Source organism: Ictalurus furcatus, chromosome 17, assembly GCF_023375685.1.
Source record: "Ictalurus furcatus strain D&B chromosome 17, Billie_1.0, whole genome shotgun sequence".
NCBI classification, from domain to species: Eukaryota; Metazoa; Chordata; class Actinopteri; order Siluriformes; family Ictaluridae; genus Ictalurus; species Ictalurus furcatus.
Genome location: NC_071271.1, coordinates 17,349,600 through 17,377,386, shown reverse-complemented (window position 1 = coordinate 17,377,386; position 27,787 = coordinate 17,349,600). Strand labels below are relative to the sequence as shown.

The following is a 27,787-nucleotide window of genomic DNA, read 5'->3' as shown; positions in this document are numbered from 1 at the left end:
CCTCCATAAACACCAAAACTGCTAAATGGTTCCCAGTTTTACTGAGGTGTTCTGCCCAAAGTGCTGTAGATAAATTGATATACCATATTTTCTCCAAAAACCAAAGACATTTGAATCACATGATTAATGTACACAAGTTTATTTTTAGTTATAAATCAATTTTAACCAAAATTGTCCTTAATGTGTTTTGTCTTTTTGGGCAGTACATATAAGTAAAACAAGCCCAATACATTTATTAAGACTTTTCATCATTCAGTATCAAAAACTGAACGTTACGTTTGCTTCTGGTGCTCTTTAATCTATGATATATCGTATTCTATATACAATATATTATATTGTATACAGTAGATAGTATTTAGATTTCATAAATCAGTGTGAAAGATGCAGTTATTGTTTTTTTTATAAACTTCACTTCCGATTAAAGTTCTAATCTCATACTCAACAGAAAATATTTTTTTTTAAGTGCATGAGTTTTCACAGATGTTTCCAGCTGTTAAAATGCAACCACTGCAAAGTCGTCATTATGATGTGGTGATTTCTTTTATTCACATGGTTCCTGAAGATATAACGTCATCTCTCACCTCTAGTTCACGAGTCTCTGGACCTTTATGTTTTTGTGTGTGTGTGTTTATTTATTGTGTTTTGCTTTGATACCAACCACTGACTATAAGTACTTTCAATTAGATTAATGAATACTCATATGAATCGATATGGTTAATTACAACTTGATTGTTGGATCTGTAACTGAATCAAGAATGAGCAGACATTTCAATGATTAGAAGGAACAAAACCCTACTATACAGGCAGGAAATCTGTGCATAAGTAAGGAATATGCGGATTTAATTAAGTGTAATTACTGATTTCCACCACCAGAGGGAGACTGTGTTTGTGTTCTAATTGGTTTGTTACTCCTTTTGTCTCTCCAAAGTTTTCTTCATGTGAACAAATAGTCATGGGGGTGTTTGTGCTCATGTATTGTGGAACTCACTGGGTATATTTCATTACTATGTTGATTACATGATTAAGATGAACATGGGCTATTTTTTTTTTTTTTTGGTTATTTAGACCAGCTTTAATTTTCAGACTGTAAGGAGTTACATTTATTATCACTTTGTTTAAAGGAGTGTTTTAAACTCCTCATTAAGGCAGTGTAGTCTATATGCTCCTCTTGGATAGTTCTCAGAAAGTTATTCTAGACTATAAATATGGCCTACATGTTGACTATTATTGCCGTGTTTTATTATTTTTCTGTCGTTTTGTAGTTGCTGTTATCTCCAGCTTAATTTGCTTATAGAGCCAATGCGGAAATCTTTGTTCTGAAGAACTGTAAATGCTACAGTGCTATAAATGGTGAAGGCCACAACAGTGACACAAATTTATCTTGATTATCATAATGATCATAAACTACGTGTTGCACAACTTCAGAAATCGGAGAGACCGTCTTTATAGCCCGAAAAACACATCTGTTTCACGGAAAATGATCTTTTGTGGGACACAGAGAAGAAAATATAATATCTCATTACATAGTCAGGAGTGCTCGCTCCTGATTGGCTTGCGTTCGGCTCTAGCTCAGCCAACAGCCAATCAGGAAGTTGTCTTGTTTATGAAGCCAGCGGTGCAAATATAAAACAGGAACCTCTTACCTTAGAAAATGTATAGATACAGAGAAGCCAAATTAATAGTAACATCGGAACATTTACTCATCTATGGGTGCTGTCTGGTCGGAAAAGAGCAAGATTTTGGTGAAGATCACTGATAAACAGGTATGACTTTTGTTTATTGTAAGGATGCTCTGCAGTAAGTTATAGCACTGTAACGAACCGATGGTTATACACTGTAACAACACATCGAAGATCATCAATTTATTATTATTTTTATAGAATAATGATATAAAGAAAGACGAAATTACAGGTGTTAGGCTTTTATTGTATTAGAGCCTGTACTGCAGGGCTGAGCACCCTTGTTTAAGAGAATAGATGAGATGATCAGCATACCAGAAGGATTTAGTTATTTCATACAGTGATGCTGATGATGACAGCTTGGAAAAACATCATGTAAGACTGTTAAAATGCATTTTGTATTAATGTATTGAATCCTGTGTCGCAACTATGTTTGCCGGCTAAAATGAACCCTCGACAATAAGCCATACCACTCACTGTGCAGAGTCATCTAACATACACAGCAAAACATCAACGCATCCATATAGTCTACATTTGGTTGTTGTTGTTTTTCTGCACAGTAAGAAATAAACCATTGCAGATGATTGCTCAGACGCTAGTGGGAGATCCTATATTAGATTAGAAAAACAGGGTTGGAGGAAAAGATATGATGAGCATTATAACATGACAACCTGTAATGCACCAGGAGAACCATCGCAGAAATTTAGTCCTGAGTATTTCTCGAGAGCAACACTGAATTAACTGTCATTTTAAAATAGCCAACAAAGGATGAGAGAGTGCTGGAAGCAGGAAGCGCACAGAGTCCTTCCTCTGCAAACAGCTCTTCATGCATATACACAAGGTGCGGGGAGGGGGCTTCCAGGCGGAGGCGCTCATTACTCTGTCCAGTTCAGACCAGTTTCAGAGCTGATTATTTCCGCAGGATACCGCATAACATTTAACCCGCAGTGCAATCGAGGATTTATTTTTCGTGAAAACATCCATGCACGAGCTTTCAGAAGGTGCAAATGAATAGTAAACATTTATGTGGAAAAAGCCACATCTTTTAACTCCCATTCGTTCGCTCCAACCAGTACTACATATATATATATATTCTTTTTATAAAATCGTTTTAAATCTAATAACATTAACGATCCTGTGGATAATTATCAAAATGAACATTATATACGAGCACAAAGAAAAACCGCTGTAGTCTCGCGCCGCGCTGGTTTAAACCGGATGGATCTCGGTCTCACATGGAGTTTCTGTTGCTAAAGGATTCTTCTTTAGCCAATGACAGAGAAGCAGGAAAACCGTCCTCCAATCAGGTCTTGCTTGGCCGGAATAATGGGCGGAGTTAATATACAGCACGCGTTTGTGGCTCAGCTGTTTTCTGTTTATGAGCTGTTTTTGTAGAGAACTGGAACAAAGGACTAGTTGGAAAGGATAAAAACTCGAGGCTTTAACCACAAGACACCGTTTATAACGTTAATAAGTATACACTTCCAATATTAAACAAACAGGCCCATTATTTAACATGTGTTTTTGAGGGTGAACAATGACGCTGGCCCAAACCTAAACAGGAAGTGAATTCCATTTTGAGACCATGAACACAGAAAGCACTTGTTGCCAGATGATCCAAGGGTTTTTTGTTGTTGTTTACTAGATTATCAGAATCAGATTATTTTACTATTCAAATAATAGGGATATTAACACATTAGTTGAGTATGCACCATCATGTTTATTCAAAGAGAGAGTTTTTATTCCTAAACTTCCCACTCATGAGACCCAAACCAGTTACAGTGTTAAAATTCAGTTAACATTTTATTATATTACAGAACTTTTTCATTTTTTACTAGCTTAGTTAAAATAACACTTAGATCTAAATTGACAATAATGTAATGGTTTCCACTACAAATACCATTACAAACCATCAGCTAACCATTAACCATTACCATTATTGGTCCTTAATGGTATCCACTAGACATAACATGTCAACAGAAGGCAACAATTTACCAGTAGAGACCCACAGGGACCTTTACAGTTTCCATTAAAACCAATACAATTCCAATTATAACCATTAAAACCATTACAAATTCTATTAGGTTTTCTGTTGTTGTTTTTCCCCCCAGAAGGATAATTTCAAGTTAATAACCAATTGGGCCTGTATAATAATGATATATTTCTTTATATCATTTCTGATGATGTGCATTGTCAAAAACGACTCCCAGACTCCTAGATATGATTTTCAGAGACAGCTTGATCAGTGCAGTCCAATAGGGGCCCAATGGACCAATGGCCCAGCTGCTAAGAGTAAAGCTGTCTGTCATCAGTATATTGACTAAAGCATATGTTATATATATATATATATATATATATATATATATATATATATATATATATATATATATATATATATATATATATAAATTATGCTGCCGTGGAGGATAATGTAGTCAAGACACATGCTATTTAACAAGATGTGGTTTATAGGGCTGCCCTCTTGATTTTAACAACATGTTGGGTTTTCCAGGCTTAATCATCAAAGCTTTCCGAGCCTTTGCCATTATAACTGGTGTGTGAGTGTCAGAGCGTCCAGCATCATGGCCCCCTCACTGGCCACAGCTTTCTCACGCCGCTGGTGGATGGCAGTGACAGCGGTGATTGAGAATCTGCTCTTCTCTGCTGTACTCCTGGGATGGGGCTCGTTACTCATCATGCTGAAATCAGAGGGCTTCTACTCCTCCCTCTGCAAAGTACCAGGTAAGAACGGTTACAGCAAGGTAATAAACATGACTCACAGGCATGCTAAATGCAGGTAGTGTGCAGTATTAGGCAAGAACAAAGATCTGACAACAAAGAAACTCACCATGGGCACAATTTAAAAGAAGGAGCCTTCTTTGTCTATTCTCATTACCTCCAATTGACTTTTATAGCACTCAGTTACTTAATCAGTTTAGAGAATTAGTCAAAAGTATTAGTTGGAGTGGGGTTTCCCACAGTTTCTCTGACTAAGATGTTAATACACTATAATTGCACAATACTACCTCCAACATAATGTATAACTTCCACAAAAAAAGCTTCTTTTTTTTTATTAAAGGTAAGACGAAATCAGAGAGGTCTAAAAGATCTATCTTGCACAATAATCATTGCAGAGTAGGCTGGATTTAAACTCCAGGGCTTTGCTGCATCCATCTGCTTTGGATTTGCTTATGTTCTTAAATTGCTGTTAGAAGTTGCTGATCATACAACTTGGCTGAGGATTACAGTATTTAAGTAAGACTTCTGAATGTTGTTTTCTTACACACAAGCAAATCTGGAAAGAGAAAAAACATCCATAAAGCCCAAGCTATTTGGCACAGTATAGTGCAGGAATGATACTCAATGCAGCTGCAAATGTGTAGATCAACAGGGCAATCAATATTGATGACTCACTCCTGCCTGTATGTGTGATATGTGTTTTCTTTAACTGCAAAAAAAAAAGAAAAGAAAAAGAAAGGTGACCTGGATGCTATTTAGTGCAACTGGTATATGACTGTGTTTATCCACTGAGAGGAAACATGATGTTTTAGAACATTATATGTCATTCATACAGGATTAACACTCACCAGTATAAACCATATTGAATTCATGGTTTATGAAGAGTTCTTACTCAAACATCCACATTATAAAAAACTAAAATAATTAGGGAGAACATGTGCAATGAAGTCATATATACATACATACACATCCACATTATGAAATAAATGTCCCATATTTTCAGTTTTCTTATTGTAACCCTGTTTTTTTTTTAGAACTCGTTCTTTGCTTCCTGCAGGTCTGTAGATGTTAGAAATGTTGCTCCATCTTGTTGATTAATGACTTCATTGCACATGTTCTCCCTTCTAATAACTGCTTTCCCATTCTAAGAAGTGGAGGTGTTTTACTGAGAATTGCTATACCTACTTCACTCTCTGAGAGATGGAATAGACCCTTCGCTTTCCATCCTGTTCTTGTGAAAAAGTCTCGCCCCAGTCTTTTGGCTGAGTTTCATTAGTGGCACATTGGCAGCACATTTATCACCCAGCTAATAGCAGTAGTCAAGGAGTCATGTCAAGGGAAGTCAATGTGTCAGGTTTGAAGCCTACACGCCATCATTCCCTTCTTCTACCTGGCTATTAGTAAGATAGTTTGTTATTAGAAATAGCCAATATAATGCTCACACTGATATAGACATACACTGCACCCTTAAGAAAAGGAACTCTTTAAGGGTTCTTTGGATCATTAAGGCTTTTTAGCTCAACCTGACTCTACCTGGAATCTTTTCAGAAAGATAGACAGTATGTTTAAGAAGGAGAAATTAAACAACCAGAATGGAATAAATTTAAATGTCCAATCAGCTATTAGTTACTAATCTCAGACATGGATTTTTATATGATCTTATACCACAGTTAATTATCGAATCTCATTAGTTAGAAGGTGTTGCTTTATTGCATATTAATTACTTTGTAATACATTATTGTTTCTATAGTAGCAGCTAATATACAGGGACTTGTTTGGCAAATGCTTGACATAATTGAAGGCTAATAATAAACATAAACATTAAAAAATTGTTATTGAACAAAGCAAAATGTCTACTTGTTGATATGGTGAAGGGTGTTAGCTTATGTATGCTGTTATTGGAAAATAACCAATTAATCATTATTTTCCATAATAATAATCATACCACTCCCTTATTAATTATTTTCCTATATATAATAGCATACATATTATGACTATTATGACACTTCAAACAGTGAAGTAAGCCCTTACTTTGTTTTTCAGCAAGAGTGTAATCATATGCACGATTTTTTTAATCATGGTCTGCACTTTTAAAATCAATATCAAGGTTAGATCTTGTTTAAACTGCTTGTGTCCAGTTTCCATGACTGCGTCAGTGATTTTGGACTCACATGGCTAGAAACAGAACAGATTTGTGTCTAGCTCATCACTGTGATCAGCCTGTGTCACACGTGAAGCTTCCACCTTCCCTTTTCAGCAGCTTGCTTTACCTCAGTAAGCACATGACATGTGAGTCTTACTGCATAGCTGGCAAAGAATCTGCGCTCATGTAGTATTTTTCTGACAAAGTGTGAGTGTGTGACAGGCTGGAGATCAGTTAAACCAAACTCTGCAGTGCATACTCAGCCTTTCTCACTTCCTACCATGTGTGTCCAAAGAGGGAAGTGAATTATTGTGTGTCCTAAACCAGACCCTGTATGGATGTGAGTGTGATGAGTGTTACACAGGCTTCATTTTGCTATTGGCTTGATGCCACTCAGGGCTTCTTTTTTACTCAGTGAGAGCCACTAAAGCCCAGCTGCTGTTTGTTCTCCAGTAACTGTCTCATGAGGCTTCATCTATTTGCTGCCGCAAATCAATCTTGCTTAACAAGCGTGTCTCCTTTGTCTGTCAGTCACAAAAAAAGTCTTTCATTCCAGGAAATACAAAGACATTCTGTCCCTTACATTTGCACGATCATGACACTCACCCACGCACTGCATAACCATGTGCCCTCCTTGACTCCCCTTTAGTACAGTTATACAAGTTTACTTTTCTCAAGGCTATTGAGTCATCTCAGTGGATTCGATTGTGTTGCAAGAAATGCACTAGTCAAAACAAGTGATGTTTATAAAAAATTTGGCAAGGTTCTGAAGCAAACTTCAGTGTAAGAGTTCAATTTCAGGGAAGACACCAGTCCTTCTATTTCTGCCAGTTTACATGGTGTGAGGCTGTGCCTTTTGGTCTGACCTTTCTGCCTGTTTCCTGACCACTATCTCACCATGGCCCCACACACACACACACACACACACACACACACACACACACACACGGAGGGAGGGAGAGAGGGAGAGAGAGAGAAAGAAGGGGAAGGAGGGAGAGAGAGAAAGTGGAGGGAGGGAGAGAGAGAGAGAGAGAGAGAATTGAGGTGCTCAGCCTGTTTTCCGAATGCACTTTCCTCTTACCCAGCCCTGAACATGAGTTCCTGTTAAGTTTTTACTTAGAATTCAGCTCTAACTAAGGGCAGGTTTCAACTGCACAAAGTACTTCTGGCATTAAAAAGAAACCTGAAATGCCTTTTTCCATTGGACACCAGTCCAAATAACAAAGGTTCCAGATGTAGGATTTTTGGTACCTGCATAAGACTAGCAACTAACTAATTCAGAGTTGGTGCTGATCAATAGGGTGCTAACCTTACTGTGATTTTACTAAACTGTTGAAGTACGTACACTGTTAAAATACGTGTTGTTTCATTGTGGGTTTTTCAAATAATGGTTGAAATGGCCTATCACTGAAACAAAAAATCCAAAACAATGTTGCTTTCATATTGAACTTAACAATGACTGTCACCGAGTGGAGGCAGGTGGATGTAAGCATAAGGCATTTATTGTGAATCCAGATCAGCAGACAAATTTGTAGTCCGAAATCACACGTCTATTATAATAAAGACACATGCAGCTTTTATAATAAGATACATGACTATTATAATAACCCTGTCCAGGGTGTACCCTGCCTTGTGCCCCATGCTCCTTGGATAGGCTCCAGGTTCCCTGCGACCCTATTGGATAAGTGGTATAGAAAATGGATGGATGGATGGACTATTATAATATTATAATAAGTTACATAACTATTATAATAAGGTACAAGACTATTTGATAATTGTCTGGTTTTACTGGGTGACTGGTTTGATCACTTGTGTTGTATTTCTTTAGACAACAGTACAATGCAGAACGTGTCTGAAGAGAGTGAGAAAGCCACGATAAGCTCAGGAAACAAAAGTGAAGAGTTCTTGAAAATGAAAGGCTGGCCCATCTGTAAAGAGCAGGATGAGATGCTGAATCTGGCCTTCACCATCGGCTCCTTCCTTCTGAGTGCCATTACACTGCCGCTGGGTATCATTATGGACAAATATGGGCCACGCAAACTTCGCCTGCTTGGCAGGTAAGAGTGATTTGACTGATTTTACTGGTATGCAAGGCAAAAATCATTATAATTACCTCCTCAAATGTAAAAAAATAAATCCATTAATATAAGATTTCTGTGACTGCAGTGCCAGTTTCGCCCTCTCCTGTATGCTGATCGCTTATGGAGCCTATAATCCAAAGAGTAAGTACAGAAACCTTGCTTGTTTGAAACAGTAGTCACTTTCCAAAATCTATCTTTGGTTGTTTATTCTAATACGGTGTCTGTCTGGTCATTGCAGACCTCTCATTCCTGATCTTCTTTGCTCTGGCGCTGAACGGGTTCGGGGGCATGTGCATGACCTTCACCTCCCTCACAGTGAGTGTCTCTATTTATATTAGGCGTCTTGTTTTCTGCTAGGTGATGTGGCATTGCTTAGCACAGCAAATTAACTGTGATCCTAATTACCTGTGTCGAATTTGATTACTCTTATGCAATAGCATATGCAAGCCTATGTAAGCAGGACATACAGGCGGAGCTAAACATTGTGCAGACCACTGATTGGGCAAACACAATAGTCCTGATGATATTTCCGGCTAGGATTGCTTTTCTACCAGAACATTACAATAGTGTAGAATCTTTAGCTTTTTTTCTTTTTTTTTTTCCATGTAGACATTCATAAGGCAGTGGTAGCTCAGTGAAGATGTTGGCCTACTGATCAGATGGTCATGATTTCAAATCCCAGCACTACCATGCTTCCACTGCTGGATCCTTAAGCAAGGCCCTTAACTCTCAACTGCTCTGTTGTATAAATAAGATAAAGTCACTCTGGATAAGGCTGTCTGTCAGATGCACTAAAAGTAATTAATGACTTCATATTTGTTTATTCACTTAGTTATTCTAGTCACTATTTAACGTGAGTTTATATTTATTACCTGTGAGTTGAGTAGAATTCCCTAATGGCTTCCTTACCGGAGTTGTACACCCTACATGCATAGTGAACAATGATATTTTAGATTCAGCCACATAAAGTACTTGACTCATGGTGTATTTGTAATATTTTAACACTATCATTATAGTTCACCCTGTTATTGAGGCAAGCAGCAGTGCCATATACATTTGAACTTTAATGGGTTATGCCTGGTTTCATTTAACTTTGGTTTTTCAAGCAATGTTTTACTAAACATGGCTATCATTATTTACCACATGATAACCTCCTGAGAGCTCCTTCTACTTTCCTGGGTAGAGTTATGTAAGCATAAAAATTCCTTCAGCTGTCTGTTAAGTGCTATTAGTTTTGTTAGCCTCACATGGCAGACATGTTTCTCTCTGTTCTGTTTTATCTGCCCTCTGCCTCAGCTCTAAGCTCCAAGCAAGGTCCAGAAAAAGACATCAGTATGATTTACTGTTTGGATGAACAAAATGTTCCCTGCAGTTGTGCTAGTAAGGAATGGTACAGACAACCAATCTGTGTTCCATCCTCACAGCAACCCAGGCTGTCTGAGCAAGAGCTGTATATTTGTAAACCCTATTGTGTTCTTTTAGATATCAGTGTGTAACTTTTCATAATACATTTTGCTCAGTTTATGGTAGAGGCAACCAACCAGACTTCCCGTTCTTCAGAAACTGTAATAAAACCTACAGGTGCATCTCAAAAAATCTGTTCATTTTTTTCCGTAATTTAATTCAAAAAGTGGAACTTCTAGATTCATTACACATAAAGTGAAATATTTCAAGCCTTTTTTTTGTTTTAATCTTGATGATTACAGCTTACAGCTCAAGGAAATAAAAAAGGAGTCTGGACCAAGTATTGAGTGCATGAATTAACATACTTTTCAGAAGGTCGTCATTTCTGTATTATAAATTCTTTATTCTAATATTTTGAGCTACTGGATTTTTTTCCATAAGCTGTAAGCCATAATAATCAAGATTTTTTTTTTTTTTTTTTAAAAAGGCTTAAAATATTTCACTTTGTATGTAATGAATCTAGAATATATGAAAGTTCCACTTTTTAAATTAAATTACGGAAAAAAATGAACTTTTCCACAATATTCAAATTTTTTGACATACAACTGTATATAGCAGGTGTTTCCTGACATGCGCAGACACAGACACAGAGTTCACAACATGCGTGACACCCTGACACCATAACAGGTCTTTTTAAAAAATAAAAAAAAAAAAGTTTTTTACTTTTTAATCAGGTGACACAATGTGGCCTTAGAGCTGTATACCTGCTTTGTTTACATAAGAGGAAGTGTTGAACACCGGTAGAAGAAAACCGGCAGAAGAAATAAATGTGTGTACAATGTGTGTCAGATCATGCTGTGGAGCATGCTACAGTTAGTAATTTTAGTTGTTTCAGCTGCTGGGTTCTAGTAAGCACACCCATGCTACTTGAAATAACTGTTGGTTTTACACAGCTGAGTCTGGAGGTTCCACAGGGGTGTCTTTCTTTCCTATGACATGCTTTCTATCCTGAAGCGCTGCATGTGCTTTGCATATTTTAATCACAGCTGAACTGAGAAAAGTACCTTTAAAAAAAAAAAAGAAGAAGATTTAATTGCTCAAATTTGGAAACCAGGAATGACTTTTATCAATCTTACTTTCTTAACTGCTTAATGTATATAACAATTTTAGGCTTTAGTCTCTTTCCTATCCTTTTGCTCATTCATCCTGTGTTTCCCTGCTATCTCTTTCCTTTTCTTTCCCCCTCTATCTGTTTACAGTCTCTATCTGCTCACTCAGCACAATGTGTACTAACTGCAGTAAGCAAGTGAGGAGGGGGGTCTAAGTGCGTACCGCTCACCTCACACCCTTGGCTTGTTCTCACAACATGGTCTCAGATAAATCTACAATCATGGAGTCGCCCTTACTCTTCCGTTCTTTTTCTTTCTTCTGTGATTTGACATCAGTTCCCTCTTCTACTGTGTGAGATACCTGTTATGCTCTCTAGACTATGCAGTTTCACTAGGACAAATTCTCTTCCACTCTGCTCAGTAATCCCTGTTTTGGAGTCAGTCTTGCCTGAAAGGAAGTTTCAGTACTTTGTGGTCATGTTGGTTCATGTGCAGATTTGATCAAAACAGGTTTGGCTATGGAGTGAGGAAAAGAGAATTAATGCGACTGGGTCGGGTTTAAGAGGGAGGGGCAGTGTTGGCAGATGAAGCAAGATGGAGCTTGATGAGTAATAATAGTTCCAGACAGATACACATGCCGAAACTGAGAACAGCCAGTAAACTGGCATGCCAGCACTGTTTATCAGAGACACTGTTTCTATCATCTGCTCTGACTGGCACAGATCTGAAGGTCATGTTGATTTGTTCAGTCAGTTTGGGTAATTAGGTGCACACTGATGCTGTTTTGAACAACCTTGCTTTGTGTGCTGTGCTTCCTTAAATACAGTTCTGTGCTATCAGCACATGAGTCTCTTGTGACAGAACATCTCGTTTCATGACCTGACTCAGTTCAGTTTAATCCAGTTTCCTTTCCACTTCTATGTCCATTTCATTTCCCTCTTTGTGGTTCCAGGTCTTTTGTGGTTAGCGTGAGAGACTTAGCCACGCTACATGACTCATTCTCTGCTGCACTTCGAAATCCCCCCTGTTCAAGTGGAAGTCTAAAAGATGTTACAGTTTGCTGTAGAGGACTGTTTTGTACAAAGGAAGTGGGGTGGGCAGGCATTGAAATTACTTTTACACAAGCTGGAAATTCCATTTCTAGTGTTTTATTTCCCCCATCACAAGCTTTATTGATTTTTTTTCTTCTTGGCATCTGTACATTTTTTTATTGACAGAGCGGATGGGCAAGTGCCCTGCATTTCAATGTGATGGAACGTTCTTGTTAGTTTTCCATAATGCAGACAATCAGACAGTATATTACCAACATATTTGGGAGTTTAAATACATAAATGCCTATTTATATTCCTTTTAAACATTTTTACACAGTTTAAAAAACTTAGCAAACTGTTACTCCAACAGCATTGTGCTTTAGAACTTTACTTTTCCCTTGGTGTGTAATTATTTATGCACCTTTATGAGACAACTCCAAAAAGAGGAGTGATCCATCCATCCATCCATCCATTTTCTGCACCACTTATCCTATACAGGGTCACAGGCAGCCATGAGCCATATCCCATGGAGCTCAGGAAACAAGGCAGGGGACATCCTGGACCGGATGCTAATTCATCGCAGGGAACAATCGTGCACACACTCACACACCCTTTTACACACTATGAAGAATTTAGAGATGCCAGTTAGCCTACAACACATGTCTTCGGACTGGGGACGAAACCGGAGAACCCAGAGGAAACCCCCAAAGAACAGCAAGAACATGAAAACATTGCGCATACAGGGCAGAGGCGGGAATTGAACCACTAAGCTACCATGCAGAGCGGAGTGATATCATATAATATTTATGAATATCAATTATTTTCTGTGGTGCACGGTGGCTTAGTGGTTAGTATGTTCGCCTCACACCTGCAGGGTCCAGGGTTCAAGTCCTGCCGGGGCCGTGTGTGTGGAGTTTGCATGTTCTCCCCGTGCTGTGGGGGTTTCCTCCAGGTACTCCAGTTTCCTCCCCCAGTCCAAAGACATGCATGGTAGGCTGATTGGCATGTCCAAAGTGTCTGTAGTGTATGAATGAGTGTGTATGTGATTGTGCCCTGTGATGGATTGGCACCCTGTCCAGGGTGTACCCTGCCTTGTGCCCGATGCTCCCTGGGATAGGCTCCAGGTTCCCCGTGACCCTGAAAAGGAGTAAGTGGTAGAAGATGGATGGATGGATGGAATTATTTTCTGTAAAATGAATGTAAAATGCATCTCATCTTTGACCCTTTATAGAGGAGTGTGTTAAGTGTGTTAGACCTGGTAACACAATACATTAAACACTGACGCTTCAGCTTTGAGGCGAATCCAAAAATAGCACAGACATTAAGTGAATATCAAGCAAGTCATGTTTAACCTGAGCTCCACTGCAAATAGACTATTTTCTAGGCAGATGCACAAACCAGTTTTTCCCTTGTCCTACTCACATCATTAGCTTTGCTGCATACTCTTGTAATTCAAATGACTAGAATTCCATGTTGTAATTTTAAGATTGAGATATTTGTCTGAGTTGTACATCAGATAATTTTGTCTTGGACTTACAGTAACATAGCTGCATTAGACAGCAACCTGGAATTTTGTATGTATTATTTTAATTAACAACAGGTTTAAAGTACATTCTCGACTCAGATTTTTTAAAGTTATGTGCTGGTCTTATCATCATCTAATCTGCCTCACTTACTTGCATCAAACCTCCCATGATTGTGCAGTGCAAAAGTGGTGCAGCGCATGAAACTAATAAAAGGCAAAGTTCCAGTTAAAACATTATAAAAACCGATGTCTTGGACATCTACAAACAGGGACAGGGTTTGGTACGTCTGATACATGTTTGTTAAAATACTGTATATGTGTTGTGATTCAGTACAGTGGTGAACATATTGTAATAGATAGTGAATGTATAAATGAATAAATGAGGTCTTGTGCTCAGGTCATTGTGGAAGGAAGAAGGAAAACACTGGCGTGGTGATGTTGAAATAGTCTCTTTAATCTACAAGTTTTGTATGAGTGTTGTGGTGTTTTTAATGTGCTCTTCCCTGTTTACTGCTCACTCAACCATCTGCAGTCTTGAAAAAGAACAGAAAGCACTTCACGTGGGTCACTGTAGTGCTGCCAGCATAAGGTCCTCTCCGACCAAGTGTGTGTGTGTGTGTGTGTGTGAGAGAGAGAGAGAGAGAGACAGAGAGACAGAGAGAGAGAGAGAGAGAGAGAGAGAGACTGTTGTTGCTAGTGTCATCTTGGATGTTTTGGATAGGGAATGTCTTGTCTTTCCTGGACAGGAAGTGACCTTTCCTCTAATTAGAGGCAGGGAATTTCGTCTGGTTGGGCTCCAGTCGCCTCTTTCATTCCTGCCCCCTGGGTGTGGGTGGTGAGGAAGAGACAAGTTCTTGAAAAAACAGTAGTGTGACTTTAAGAACAGTCAGCCAGTATGGATACCATGACACTTTCAGGGTTTGGCATTCTGGTTGTCACGGTGATACATTAAATTCTGAAACGTCCTCAGGGAATCTGGAAGTCAGAGCATGTTTTTCAACACTTTCACTCGTTTGTTCTGTTTTTTTTTTTCATGATACCTGATAGTTGCTTAGCTCAGAACACTCTGTGCTCCTCTCTTCTATCCTCAATTCTTTATCTGCTCATAAGGGAAATACTCTTATGCAAGACCTTACAACCTCTCTCTCTCTCTCTCTCTCTCTCTCTCTCTCACACACACAGACACACACACACACACACACACACACACACTCATGCACACACACACACAAACACACACACACACACACAAATCAGATTTCTGATTTTAAAAAATCCATCCATCCACATAATGCTCTGTTCATATGTCACACTGATTCAATATTTACACATTACAAGGCAAATCATAGATGTATATTAATGTGCTGATTCAGTGGCTCCTTCACATTGTTTTCAAGAAAGAAAAAAGAGAGAGAGAGAGAGTGAGAGAGAGAGAGAGAGTGATAGTGAAAGAAAGAGAGAGAGAGAGAGAGAGAGAGAGAGAGAGAGGTGGTGAGGGAATTATTGTTGAATTATTAAAATTATTTGCCGGTATTACACACCATTTAACCAAGTAACTATAGACAGATATAAATTATGACATGTTGTTCTTTGTAAATAAAATATTATAACCTTGTGTTATAAACAGAATTCCTTAGTTTGAAATTAGAGAATTTTTGTACGTTTTATTTCATTGTGATACTGTATTCCTGAATGCTGTCTTTCTTTGTTTCTCAGCTTCCCAACATGTTTGGAGATCTACGCTCCACTTTCATTGCACTCATGATTGGATCATACGCTTCTTCTGCTGTCACTTTTCCAGGCATTAAGGTAAAAATCCAAAGCCGATTCATGTTCTGTTAGTGATTCTGTTAGAAGATGGTAACAATGGTGATATTGGGGCAGTGGTGGCTTGGCGGTTAAGACTCTGGGCTACTAATCGGAAGGTCAGGGGTTCAAGCCCCAGCACTGTCAAGCTGCCACTGTTGGGCCCTTGAGCAAGGCCCTTAACCCTCTCTGCTCCAGGGGTGCTGTATCATGGCTGACCCCAGCTTCCTGACACATTAATGACACATTAGTAATGGTGACACAACATGTGATAAGCCTTGCCATCCCAATGTGACCTCAGATCACATCATTGAGGGATATATTACTCCTGTGCAATTCATGTAGACTTAATATATTGTATATAGCTTAAGTGTTGATTTTAATCATTATTAAAACATTTTATGTTTTTTGAGCTAATTCCACAACTTCAACTAGTATTAAAAACGATAGAACAAACCAATCCAGCAATGTAATGTCGCCGTCCTTTTATTGTGTCTTTGAATTAACATTTATTATTCTCATAGGTGATCTATGACCTGGGCGTGTCCTTTATCACCATTTTGTTTGTCTGGGCTAGCTGCGCTGGCCTTGTCTTCTTCAACTGCTTCTTCAACTGGCCTCTGGAGCCCTTCCCTGGTCCTGAGGACATGGACTACACGTATGTGATCTTTTGCAAACACAACAAGGTCCACAAATCTCACTCTGATGACTCTCAGTCTGTTCCATCCAACCATCATATGAAAAGAAGACTTTGATCAAGACTCGTCAATTCTTCATTAATTTGTTTCAAAATGTCTGCTTCTTGTTTCCATTAGTGTGAAGATCAAGTTCAGCTGGCTGGGCTTTGACCATAAGATCACAGGCAAGCAGTTTTACAGACAGGTGACCACTGTGGGCCGCAGACTCAGTGTGGGGAACTCTATGAAAAACCAAACCAAAATGCTGGCCACGCAGGACGGAAACAAGATCTGCTTGTCCACTGTTGACCTAGATGTGCAGTGCAAGTCTACAGAGGAGTGTAAGGGTCATATCTATTCATACGTACATACTTAATATGATTGCAATGTCTTCTTAGAAGGTAGGAAAGATATTGACCTAGCTTTTGGCAGAACTGCATAAGCAGTTTAAAGATTGTTTTGTCTTTTTAATTTGTTCTATTCTTTTTGAAGATAATTGTGCTAATTATTTTGATTATTTCCTTGCTGTTATTTCCAGAAATAAGCAAAATTATCTACCAAAAGCACAAGCTTGAAATTTGAAAAATGTTTAGAAATAGGGTTGATAAGCTCATATATGTACAATGATCACATCATAAGAACTATTAGATAAATGTGCCTATATTCAGATATTTTGCTAAGATATTTGCTGAGATAACATTTTTGAAGTGTCCCAGAACATACACTGTCAGTCCATTGGCTTTCAACAAAGATTTTCAAAGAACTTCATTCTTGAGATACAGTAAACAGTTGGTAATGCTGTTACAATTGCCAGTCAAGCTACAAATCACATATTCCTTCAAGCAGAAAGCCTTATTCAAGCCCACATTAGTCTAGACAAGATGGACAGCCTTTTGCCTGCAAGCTGTCCAAGTCCAAGTGATTTAAGAAGGCTTTCCCTTTAAAGCACACACCTTGCATCCTGATCCACAACATAATGGGGTGTCAGCAAACAAGCTAACAAATGGATGTAATTAAAGCGCTTTTATGTGGGCGTTCCTTAAGTTCCTTTAGTAGCCAGAGTCAGACTAAGAGCCAGTGTCTCAGGGCTGGAGGGAGAGTTCTGTGAACTTTGGCTGCACTAACCCAGATCTATACAATACAGTAAGGCCGAACTGTGATGAACACACAGACCTTTGCAAGCCTTCTCTTCCCATATGAGGGTCTTTAACTCACAATGGGGGTCCCACGTTCGGCTCATTCATGCTAAATGGACCATGTAATCAATTCACACAGTATTATGAGAAGCTCTGGCTGGTAAAAAGTATGGCGGGACAGAGACTGAGAGCCAGCAGCGATGGGTGAGTTGTTTTTTAAAGGATAGTCTGATACTGATCAAATCCTAGAACTAGTGCCCTCAGGACCTCATGTTTTCATTACACACTCAGTCTATGTGTGTCTTCTGGTAGGGTTTTTATTTCCTGAAGTAAGGTAGATTCCTAAAATACTGAGCAATAACTGGTCACCACAGCTGTGTCCAGGATTATAAATCCCTTTTCTTCATCGGTCAACACCATGACTGGCTGATTATTAACAGGCCAGATTTTCCAGCCTGTAATGGACCATAAGGTGTATCCAGCCATTACCTTGCCATCTGAGCACCTGTAGAATTATTTTCCAGAGGCTGCTGTAATTAATGAAATATTTCTTCCCGTCTCCTCTCATGAGAGGTATGGCCACAGCTTTGCTTGGTCAACACGAACTGCAGTACTTTTCCATTCAGCACCTCTGAGAAAAAAGCAGCAGATAAATGATCACTTTATACTTCACCAACAAAGATGATGGATCAATATATATATATATATATATATATATATATATATATATATATATATATATACATATATATATATATATATATATATATATATATATATATATATATATAAGCTCAAAAGATGAAGGAATTTTGTCTTGTAGATAAGATGAGGTCTGAAAGGATTCTTCTTTTCTTTCTCTCTAGCCCAGTCATTCATGCGCAGTGTCTTCAGCCCCATCTTTCTGCTCAGCCTCATCACAATGTGTGCCACTCAGCTGCGACTCATCTTCTACATGGGAGCCATGAACAGCATCCTGGAGTCCTTTACTGAAGTAGACCTCAGCACGGGTGTGTACAAAAAAGAGGTTAACTTTGATGGTCCTGACTAGCATCAACGAAGGCTGACTAATGACTGAATGCCACTGGCTAACGTCTTCTGTGGAAACGCACACTCAAATACTTATAAAGCGGCAATAGTATTGGATGCACAAAAACTACGTACAAAGACTTGATACACAGTTGGCTTGGTGTGTCAAGAAGCATAGAATGTTGTAGTTTTGTCATTCATGTGACACTGCTAAATGCATAGCCTAATACTACACACTAAAGACTGCAGCTTTATAGTCACTAGTGTTTGTTCTGTCAAGTATGTCTGAGTACTTCTGGGCTGTTTTCCCTGGAATGTCACTGTTTCTCATTTCTGATGTTCTGATGTGTCGTTCATGTTGGAGAAGGTGTATTTACTCCACTGGCTATTTCATGCTCTAACCCTTCTCACTGTGTGTTTTCTCTGCTTGTTCTGCGTGTTCTCATGCTTTCTAATGCCTTCTCAGTGGAAAAGATGGAAGTGGGTAAGACTGCAGGCTAAATTGTATGTGCATTCTTCATTCTCTGTCTTCCTGCTCCTCCACCTCCTAACTTTGACGTTAATTCACGTTGTCATATAAAACACAAATGGATTCTTGCTTGGATTAGAAATCCTGCTTTGTGTCACGACTCAACTACGCAATCTGTCCACCCACACTTATATCAAAATAATTTCGATACAGCCATAAATGAACGATTTAGGATTTGATGCTTACTATGGTTCTTTCTCTGTCTTCCTTTCTCAGTGAGCACATACACCTCTATTTTTGGTGTGCTACAGCTGCTGTGTCTCTTGACCTCTCCAGTGATTGGTTACATCATGGACTGGAGATTAAAAGAGTGCAAGGACAAGAATGACGAACAGATCACCAAGTGAGTGGGACAGTTAAACCCTTTAATACTAATAGCACATTCACGTCATACTTCCCATTACCCCAACTTGAAAGTGTACACATGTTGCTGTTTCATTTGCTTGTTCAAATTGGTGGGTCTTATTTTTATCTAACATTAGTTCATATTTGATAGAGACGTGTTTATGATAGACATTAGCACCCACATATTAACATCAGCTCCCAACCCTTCAATAGAACTAAAGTAAATAGTGCACTGTATTAATTGTAATTCACATTCATTATTTGGATGGTGCAAATTATGAATGAAGCATAATATTCTGTATCAGGCCTTTTTGTGTATCTTCACAAATGACTCCTTCTGATTCTCCTTCTAACACTCAAATATCAAATGTCACTTGTATGTGCATGATTAACTTAATATCATGCATAATCATATGTTATCAGTATATAATATCATACCTATTATACACATTTTATAAGTAAAATATAACAAATTTATATATGGTGCCCTCCACTAATATTGGCACGCTTGGTAAATATGAGCAAAGAAGGCTGTGAAAAATTGTCTTTATTGTTTAACCTTTTGATCTTTTGTTTAAAAAAATTAACAAAAATAATCTGTTCTCATTGATATAAAACAATTGCAAACAAAACACAGGTTTATTAAATAAATAAATAAATAAATAAATCTTTGTTAAATATAGGTGTGCAACAATTATTGGCACCCTTTTAGTCAATACTTTGTGCTACCGCCCTTTGCCAAGATAACAGCTCTGAGTCTTCTCCTATAATACTTGATGAATACATGGCAAGGGATCTGAGACCATTCCTCCATACAGAATCTCTACAGATCCTTCAAATTTCGAGGTCCACATTGTTGGACTCTCCTCTTCAGTTCACCCCACAGGTTTTCTACGGGGTTCAAGTCAAGGATGACTTGACTTACAAGACTGGGATGGCCATGGCAGGACTGTAATTTTGTGGCCAGTAAACCATTTTTATGTTGATTTTGATGTATGCTTTGGATCATTGTTCTGCTTAAAGATCCAACCACAGCCCATTTTAATCTTTCTGCCAGAGGCAGTCAGGATTTCATTTAATATCTGATATTTGATAGTCCATGATGCCATGTATCCTAACAAAATGTCCAGGTCCTCTGGCAGAAAAACAGCCCCAAAACATTAAAGAGCCACCGCCATATTTAACCATGGGCATGAGGTACTTTTCTATATGGCTACCGCTCTGTGTGCACCAAAACCACCTCTGGTGTTTACTGACAAAAAGCTCTATTTTGGTTTCATCTGACCATAGAACCGAATCCAGTAGTGTCTGGCAAACTGAAGACGCTTGAGTTGTTTTTGGATGAGAGTAGATGCTTTTTTCTTGAAACCATTCCAAACAACTTGTGGTGATGTAGATGACTTCCGATTGTAGTTTTGGAGACTTTCTGACCCCAAGACGCAACTACCTTCTGCAATTCTCCAGCTGTGATCCTTGGAGATTTTTTGGCCACTCAAACCATCCTCTTCACAGTGCGTTGCGACAATATAGACACACGTCCAATTCCAGGTTGATTCATAACATTTCCAGTTGACTGGAACTTCTTAATTATTGCCCTGATGGTGAAATGGGCATTTTCAATGCTTGTGCTATTTCCTTATATCCACTTCCCATTTTGAGAAGCTCAACAACCTTTTGCCGTCTATTTCCCAAACACAACCTCTGGATATGATGCTGAGCACGTGCACTCAACTTCTTTGGTCGACCATGGCGAGGCCTGTTCTGAGTGGAAACTGTCCTGTTAAACCGCTGTATGGTCTTGGCCACCGTGCTGCAGCTCAGTGTCAGGGTCTTGGCAATCTTCTTATAGCCTAGGCCATCTTTATGTAGAGCAACAATTCTTTTTTTCAGATCCTCAGAGAGTTCTTTGCCATGAGGTGCTATGTTGAACTTCCAGTGACCAGTATGAGGGAGTGTGAGAGCGATGACACCAAATTTAACACACCTGCTCCCCATTCACACCTGAGACCTTGTAACACTAACAAGTCACATGACACCGGGGAGGGAAAATGGCTAATTGGGCCCAATTTGGACATTTTCACTTAGGGGTGTACTCACTTTTGTTGCCAGCGGTTTAGACATTAATGGCTGTGTGTTGAGTTATTTTACACTGTTGCACAAGCTGTACACTCACTACTTTACATTGTAGTAAAGTGTCATTTCTTCAGTGTTGCCACATGAAAAGATATAATCAAATATTTACAAAAATGTGAGGGGTGTACTCACTTTTGTGAGATACTGTATATGTTTTACATTATCCATGAACTGTGGCAGACAATGAGATATGCAAATACACCATGGCGTGTCAGTATAATCAATTTGCCTGTATTTCTCTCCTTTTCTTAGAGACCCCACCCAGTCAACAAAGCGTAATAGGCAGATCCAGCAGATCAGCAATGCCACCAGAGCTTTTGTCTTCACAAACCTACTGCTAGTGGGCTTCGGGGTCACCTGCTTGATCCCCAACCTGCCTCTTCAGGTACACTATACTATACTCAGTGTTTACCACATGCCTGCCTGCACCACATTTCCACAGGGCAGGAAGTGGGTGCAAAGCCACTAATATGTCACTGCAGCTGTTGCTATAGCAGATGTACAGTAATTTAGTGACCCCTTGTGGATGAATTTGGCTTTTTTTTTTCCATATCACGGAACTGCCTATTCTTCCGATCATCATTTATTCATTACAGAATCCATTTTAGGAAAACAGAAAAATCACACACATGGCATATGGAGGTATTGTTATATAATGTTTGATGTGAAGATGATGTTTTCGCTCTCCCCATAGATTTTGTCCTTTATATTGCACACCATCGTGAGAGGTTTTATCCATTCTGCTGTGGGAGGCCTATATGCTGCTGTGTGAGTACAATAGCTCTGACTTGGACCTTAGCCCATTTGTGTCTTTGAAACCGGTTTATGACTGTGGTTTTATCTGTTCTGCAGGTACCCCTCCTCTCAGTTTGGCAGTTTGACAGGACTGCAGTCTCTGATCAGTGCTCTCTTTGCTCTTCTGCAACAGCCTCTCTTCATGGCCATGATGGGCCCTTTAATGGGAGATCCTCTCTGGGTGAGGACTACAGCACACACACATCATGTGACTGTAGCCATGTTCCAATAATCAGTTATAACCACAATATTTAATTACTATAATATTGTTTAACCCTCCTAAACCCCAGACTTACTATTTAGTTATTAATCTTAAAACATATTATATAACAACTATGAATTATTCAGAAACTACAGTAACACTAATTGGAAACATTTGTAGTTACAAGCACGAATAAGGTAAGCCTGGACTCAGTGATGATTCCTGAGAGGGTGAGGGGTTATTATAAAAAATATATTAATTAGACATCATGTACACACTCAGTCCCATTCAGTTGTTTCGTGTCTGTCAGCTTCATAGACTGATTCATTCCTGTGGCTAAATATAGCTAGGTAATATAATTTAATCAGACAGGCAACTAGCCCCTAGCTTTCCAAGACATACATACAGCAGTGTCTTCCCTCTTTGTAATTTCAGATATAACCTTATATCTCTAACGCTCTATGTTCCCTCAATGACATTTTCTAGGAAACAGCCCAACTTACCAATGTGCTATTTTTCAGTCTTAATCCTATATATCCTTAATATTCCCTTATATCATTTGTAGCAGTCAGATCACTTGAAAGCTTTTCAATTACATTTAAAAACAGCTTCCAGCTCAAGGGTGTTTTGAGGTCTGATATTTGGAGACTTCATGACATTGACCATGACCATGACCATGGGAACCCTTTCACTAGTTCCCATAATGTATTGTACTGAAGGAACATAGTGCTCTAGTAATACAGAGCTCTGGGAATATAGTGCTCTGGTAATATAGAGCTTTGGTAATATAGAGCTTTGGTAATATAGTGCTCTCGGAATATAGTGCTTTGGTAATATAATGTTTTGGTAATATAGTGCTCTGGGAATATAATGCTCTGGGAATGTAGTGCTCTGGGAATACAATGCTCTGGGAATATAGTGTTCTGTGAATATAGTGCTCTGTGCATATAGTGCTCTGGGAATACAATGCTCTGGGTATATAGTGCTCTGTGAATATAGTGCTCTGGGAGTATAATGCTCTGGGAATATAGTGCTCTGGGAATACAATGCTCTGGGAATATAGTGCTCTGTGAATATAGTGCTCTGGGAGTATAATGCTCTGGTAATATAGAGCTCTGGGAATATAGTGCTCTGGGAATATAATGCTCTGGGAATATAGTACTCTGTGAATATAATGCTCTGGGAATATAATGCTCTGGTAATATAGAGCTCTGGGAATATAGTGCTTTGGTAATATAATGCGTTGGTGATATAGTGCTCTGGGAATATAATGCTTTGGTAATATAATGCTTTGGTAATATAGAGCTCTGGGAATATAATGCTCTGGGAATATAGTGCTCTGGGTATATAGTGCTTTGGTAATATTATGCTCTGTGAATAGTAAAGGCATTCTTGATTGCAATCTCCACTGCATTTCAGTTCTGGTTCTGATGTTATAAATCTAATAACAGCCACAGTGAATGCAGTACAGTAATGTGTGTTCCCTGATGACCATGTTGTATGCTGTTTGCAGGTAAATGTGGGCCTGCTGGGTCTCAGCATGCTGGGCTTCTGCCTCCCTGGCTACCTGCTCTGTTATGGCAAGCAGCTGCGCAGGCAAAAACAGGAACGGGAGGACGACCCCAAGATCTGTCTCAAGATCAGCAACGGCAACAACCAAGAGGCCTTTGTCTGAACATGGACTCGCACATGAACGGCACAAGTCAGTCTGAGAGCCAGGAGGCAAGAGAGAGGAAAGGAGAAGGGAATAATAATTACCCTCTTTCCCTTATCCATCTCCATCAGTGTTCCAATACTCTTACACAAACAGACAGAAACACAGACACATGGGCAAAGCAGCAAATACAGTTGAAAGTGACAGTGTGCCACCTAAACACATTTACACACTCTGTAGTCTCAGTACCAGATTCAGTGTGTAAACCAAGAACATCTGGATACTGGAAAATGTTCCTTTACAATTAAATACAGTGTTGTCTGTGTAGTTGGAATTCTCCTATGGATTATGAGCATCTAGCTACTCCATGTAGACCCCTCTCCTAGTTCTCTGTCCATCATATAAACCCAGATAACAACCCAGGTTAGCCAATAATACCTTTGTTTTTAGGTATGATTACCAAATTTACTGGGAGCAGTCCTTGATTTCTTGCCTCAGTTTCCGATCCTGGCCTGTGTGGCTAGAATAAAATGCAAGGAGGATTAATTCTATAGCGATGATACCAAACAATATTGTTTCACCTGGATAATTTTATATTATTAGTGGGCTTGATGAACACTGTGAATCACAAGGCACAACATGTGATGCTACCTGCACTGGCTCTCCTCTCATAACACAACAACTTATCAAAGAGCTCATGGTCCTCTTGAATAAAACAGGAATGTGCTACATCCACACTACCTATCTGGCTTGACATGCCAAGAGTGTGCAAAGAAAGAGGAACGTAGAGAAGAAACACCACAAAGACATGTTATCCTGTCCTTTCCTTCTGGATTCTTAAAAATCATATTCCTGTTCTTCATACTATGGATATATGGATATACAATATTAAGACTCAGCCACCAGTTGGACATCATGCTTAAACAACAGAAGAGAAAAAGACTGCTACAAGTGTTTTCAGACATGCATTATTGCCAGTAATTATGACTGCAACCTCAGTTACAGTATGTGACTTGACATTTCTGGTTCCTCCAGTGTTTACAATGATCTTATAATTACAAAAACAGGTCCTAGCCCAATGCTCCTGCTTTGAGATATTTTATAAATACAGACCAGGCCAGATCCAACAGCATACTAAACACTAGGAGTGGGCGAGATGGCAAAAATATCATATTGCGATATTTAAGGACGCCTTCAAAATAATCATTTTATATCATTATATTTAGTTTTGCTGATGTTTAACAAGACAGTAGAGCCATATTATGAAAAATTCACAATTTAACTATTTAATAAGGGAAAAGGAAACACTTGGTTCAAAAGCAGATTTGTATTTTTTTGTTACGTCGAATCAGTTACAGCGATAATGAAGAAGCACTGACTCTAGACACTGCTCACAGTGCTCATGAAAGTGTATCATGATCTTAATATATCGCAATATTTATATCACATTGTCATATTGCCCAACCTTAATACACACAGCACGGCATGGCCATGAGACTGCAGCTTTTCCTGAATGGAGCATATCCGAGACACGCTGCATGTACTTAATTACAATTATGTTAAACAATGCGCTTTATAAAATGAATGCTCCTTTTTAAGATCAGTTAAAGATGCAGCATTTAATCTTGAAAAAAAGTAACAAGCTGATTATTATCTGAATTGATCTGATCTGATTATTAGCAATGCAGTATAGATTGGCATGTGATATGTTTTGCAATATATTTCAACTTCAGACGATCACAATGTTGCAGTAGAAGTATTACTCTAAAGACATGGTTTGCTTTAGGAGTGGCTCATAGACAGTACCTTGATAGTAAACAAGTAACTGTAAGGAATCTAAAAAAATCACACATAGTACAACAGATTGAACTTCACCAGCAATAATTTGCGACACTTTAGTGAATAGTTCTTAGACTGTAGGTATTGTACTGATTACCGGTGTGTCAGTGTGTTTCCACCCACCTGCTCATTCAGTACTGAACTATACAGTTTGTTGTAAAGGTTAACATGCTACCTATAATTATTATTATACATGTTTTAGGTTCTTTCTTTTTTTGGTTGAAAACAGTTAGACTAGTAATAACTCTTTGTATGTTTTTAACTGCGATGTGGCTTGACCCCATTCAAGTTTTGCTCCATCTCATGACAGTTTGTGTTTTGTGTTTATGGAGAGATAAAACAAGTGACATCATGGTGTTGGTTAAAAATTGAGGATTTAGCTTGCTTCTGCTAGTATTTATTGTGCATGTGTGCCGTAATTCTTCACCATACACAGCCATCTAAGACAAGCGCACAAAGGGCTGTTTAGGCAGTCAGTCATGTGTATGCTCAAGCGTTTTGGGTGTTGTACTGTTACTGTGTTTACCTAAATGAGTACCTTAGTGAATCTTACAAACATAGGTTATCATACATCCATAGTCACACTTTTTGACTAAACTTGAATTTACTTTGATAATCAAAAAGGGAGGTGCTTTAAATAATGCTGTATCTCTTCTCTAGTCCTACATTCATGTAGCTAACATAAGGCTGAGATGCAGGGGTCCAGGCTGAGATTTAGCCCAGTGTTGTCTTTCCTTAAAAGCTCAACTCCAACAAAGACATAAATTACTCTCAGTGTTCTCATTTCAGAGTATTTACCTCAGCATTTTACGTGCCCATATGAAATAGTATAAAAATCGTTTGAGATGAGATTCAAGTAAAAACATAATAATAATAAAAACATAATAAATCATGACTTGTATTGAAATGTCCGTCCTGTCAACTGCTAGTAATGAGATAGTCACAGCTCTCGCAGACCCTGTGTAGTGATTCATCATGGGATGTAAACATCACGGATAAACATCTATGTTGTCTTAGTGAATGAGTGCTGTGGTTAAAAAGTGACACTGGTGGCACCTTGACCTTTCACCAGGATGATAAATCAGCCAAAAAAAAATGTCCTTGCATCTGACCAAATGTAGCCCAACACAGCTTCACTGATTTTTCTCAGAGATGTTTTGCTGTGATTTTCAGTAGAATGGATGTGAGTTGTGCAGAGAAACAGGTTAAATCTTTCTCACATTCTAGTGTTTGCATAAAACTGTTCTCTGTAAGGAGTTTATCTGTGTGTAGAGCGTGCATGTCTCAGCTTTTACAGACTTGAACGTGTTTAGATATTACAGATGGTATTTCACATTAATGCAGTACTGTAAAAAAGCAAATGAATGTTGGAGTACAACCTTCATACCCCCTCCCAACCCCACCCCCAAATACAGGGGAAAAATGCACTTTTTCACTGCCATACCATAATTGTTCATCCTTAGAGTCATAATTCAAGTGTATACATGTAGGTTTTTACATGTTTGATTGCCCCTGCTAATTTTGAGTAACTGATCATTGATAGAAGCAGATAAAGTGCAGATGCTTTTGGGCTTCTGAAGTGTAGAAAGTAATATCAGCTGAAACACCAGTGTTGTTCCTCAACTTGTCTTTTGTACTTCATTGAATTGTAGCCTACTTTGTTACCTGTTTCATCTTTTCTAGGTTTTTTTCTGTTGTGTGTGAAAGATTTTGTCTCAATAGTTTATATGGCATTTTGGTTCCTTTGTTGTATATCACTATTTAGCACCTGCTCTTTGATTTTTAAATGAATTGTTTTAACCAAAAAAAAAAAAAATCAAATATATGAAAAATAAATATAAATTCACAATCAGTTTTCTATTAAAATCTAGAATATGTCAGTTTGTGTGTGCACATGCCTGCCCTGTACATCACACAGACACTATTTGGCT

The 27,787-nt window shown here is 38.6% G+C and overlaps 1 protein-coding gene across 1 annotated transcript; it reads left to right on the top strand.

The window, feature by feature from the left end:
* The first annotated feature begins 1,604 nt into the window (after positions 1-1,604).
* Positions 1,605-27,708, top strand: slc43a2a (solute carrier family 43 member 2a). The gene is made up of 14 exons (XM_053646439.1): positions 1,605-1,763; positions 4,192-4,421; positions 8,390-8,618; positions 8,728-8,783; positions 8,881-8,957; positions 15,428-15,520; positions 16,042-16,175; positions 16,333-16,535; positions 18,197-18,340; positions 19,105-19,231; positions 21,619-21,751; positions 22,061-22,134; positions 22,219-22,342; positions 23,877-27,708. The coding sequence occupies exons 2-14, from the start codon at positions 4,262-4,264 to the stop codon at positions 24,036-24,038; spliced, it is 1,716 nt and encodes a 571-aa protein (XP_053502414.1). The 5' UTR covers positions 1,605-1,763; positions 4,192-4,261; the 3' UTR covers positions 24,039-27,708.
* The last annotated feature ends 79 nt before the right edge of the window (positions 27,709-27,787 follow it).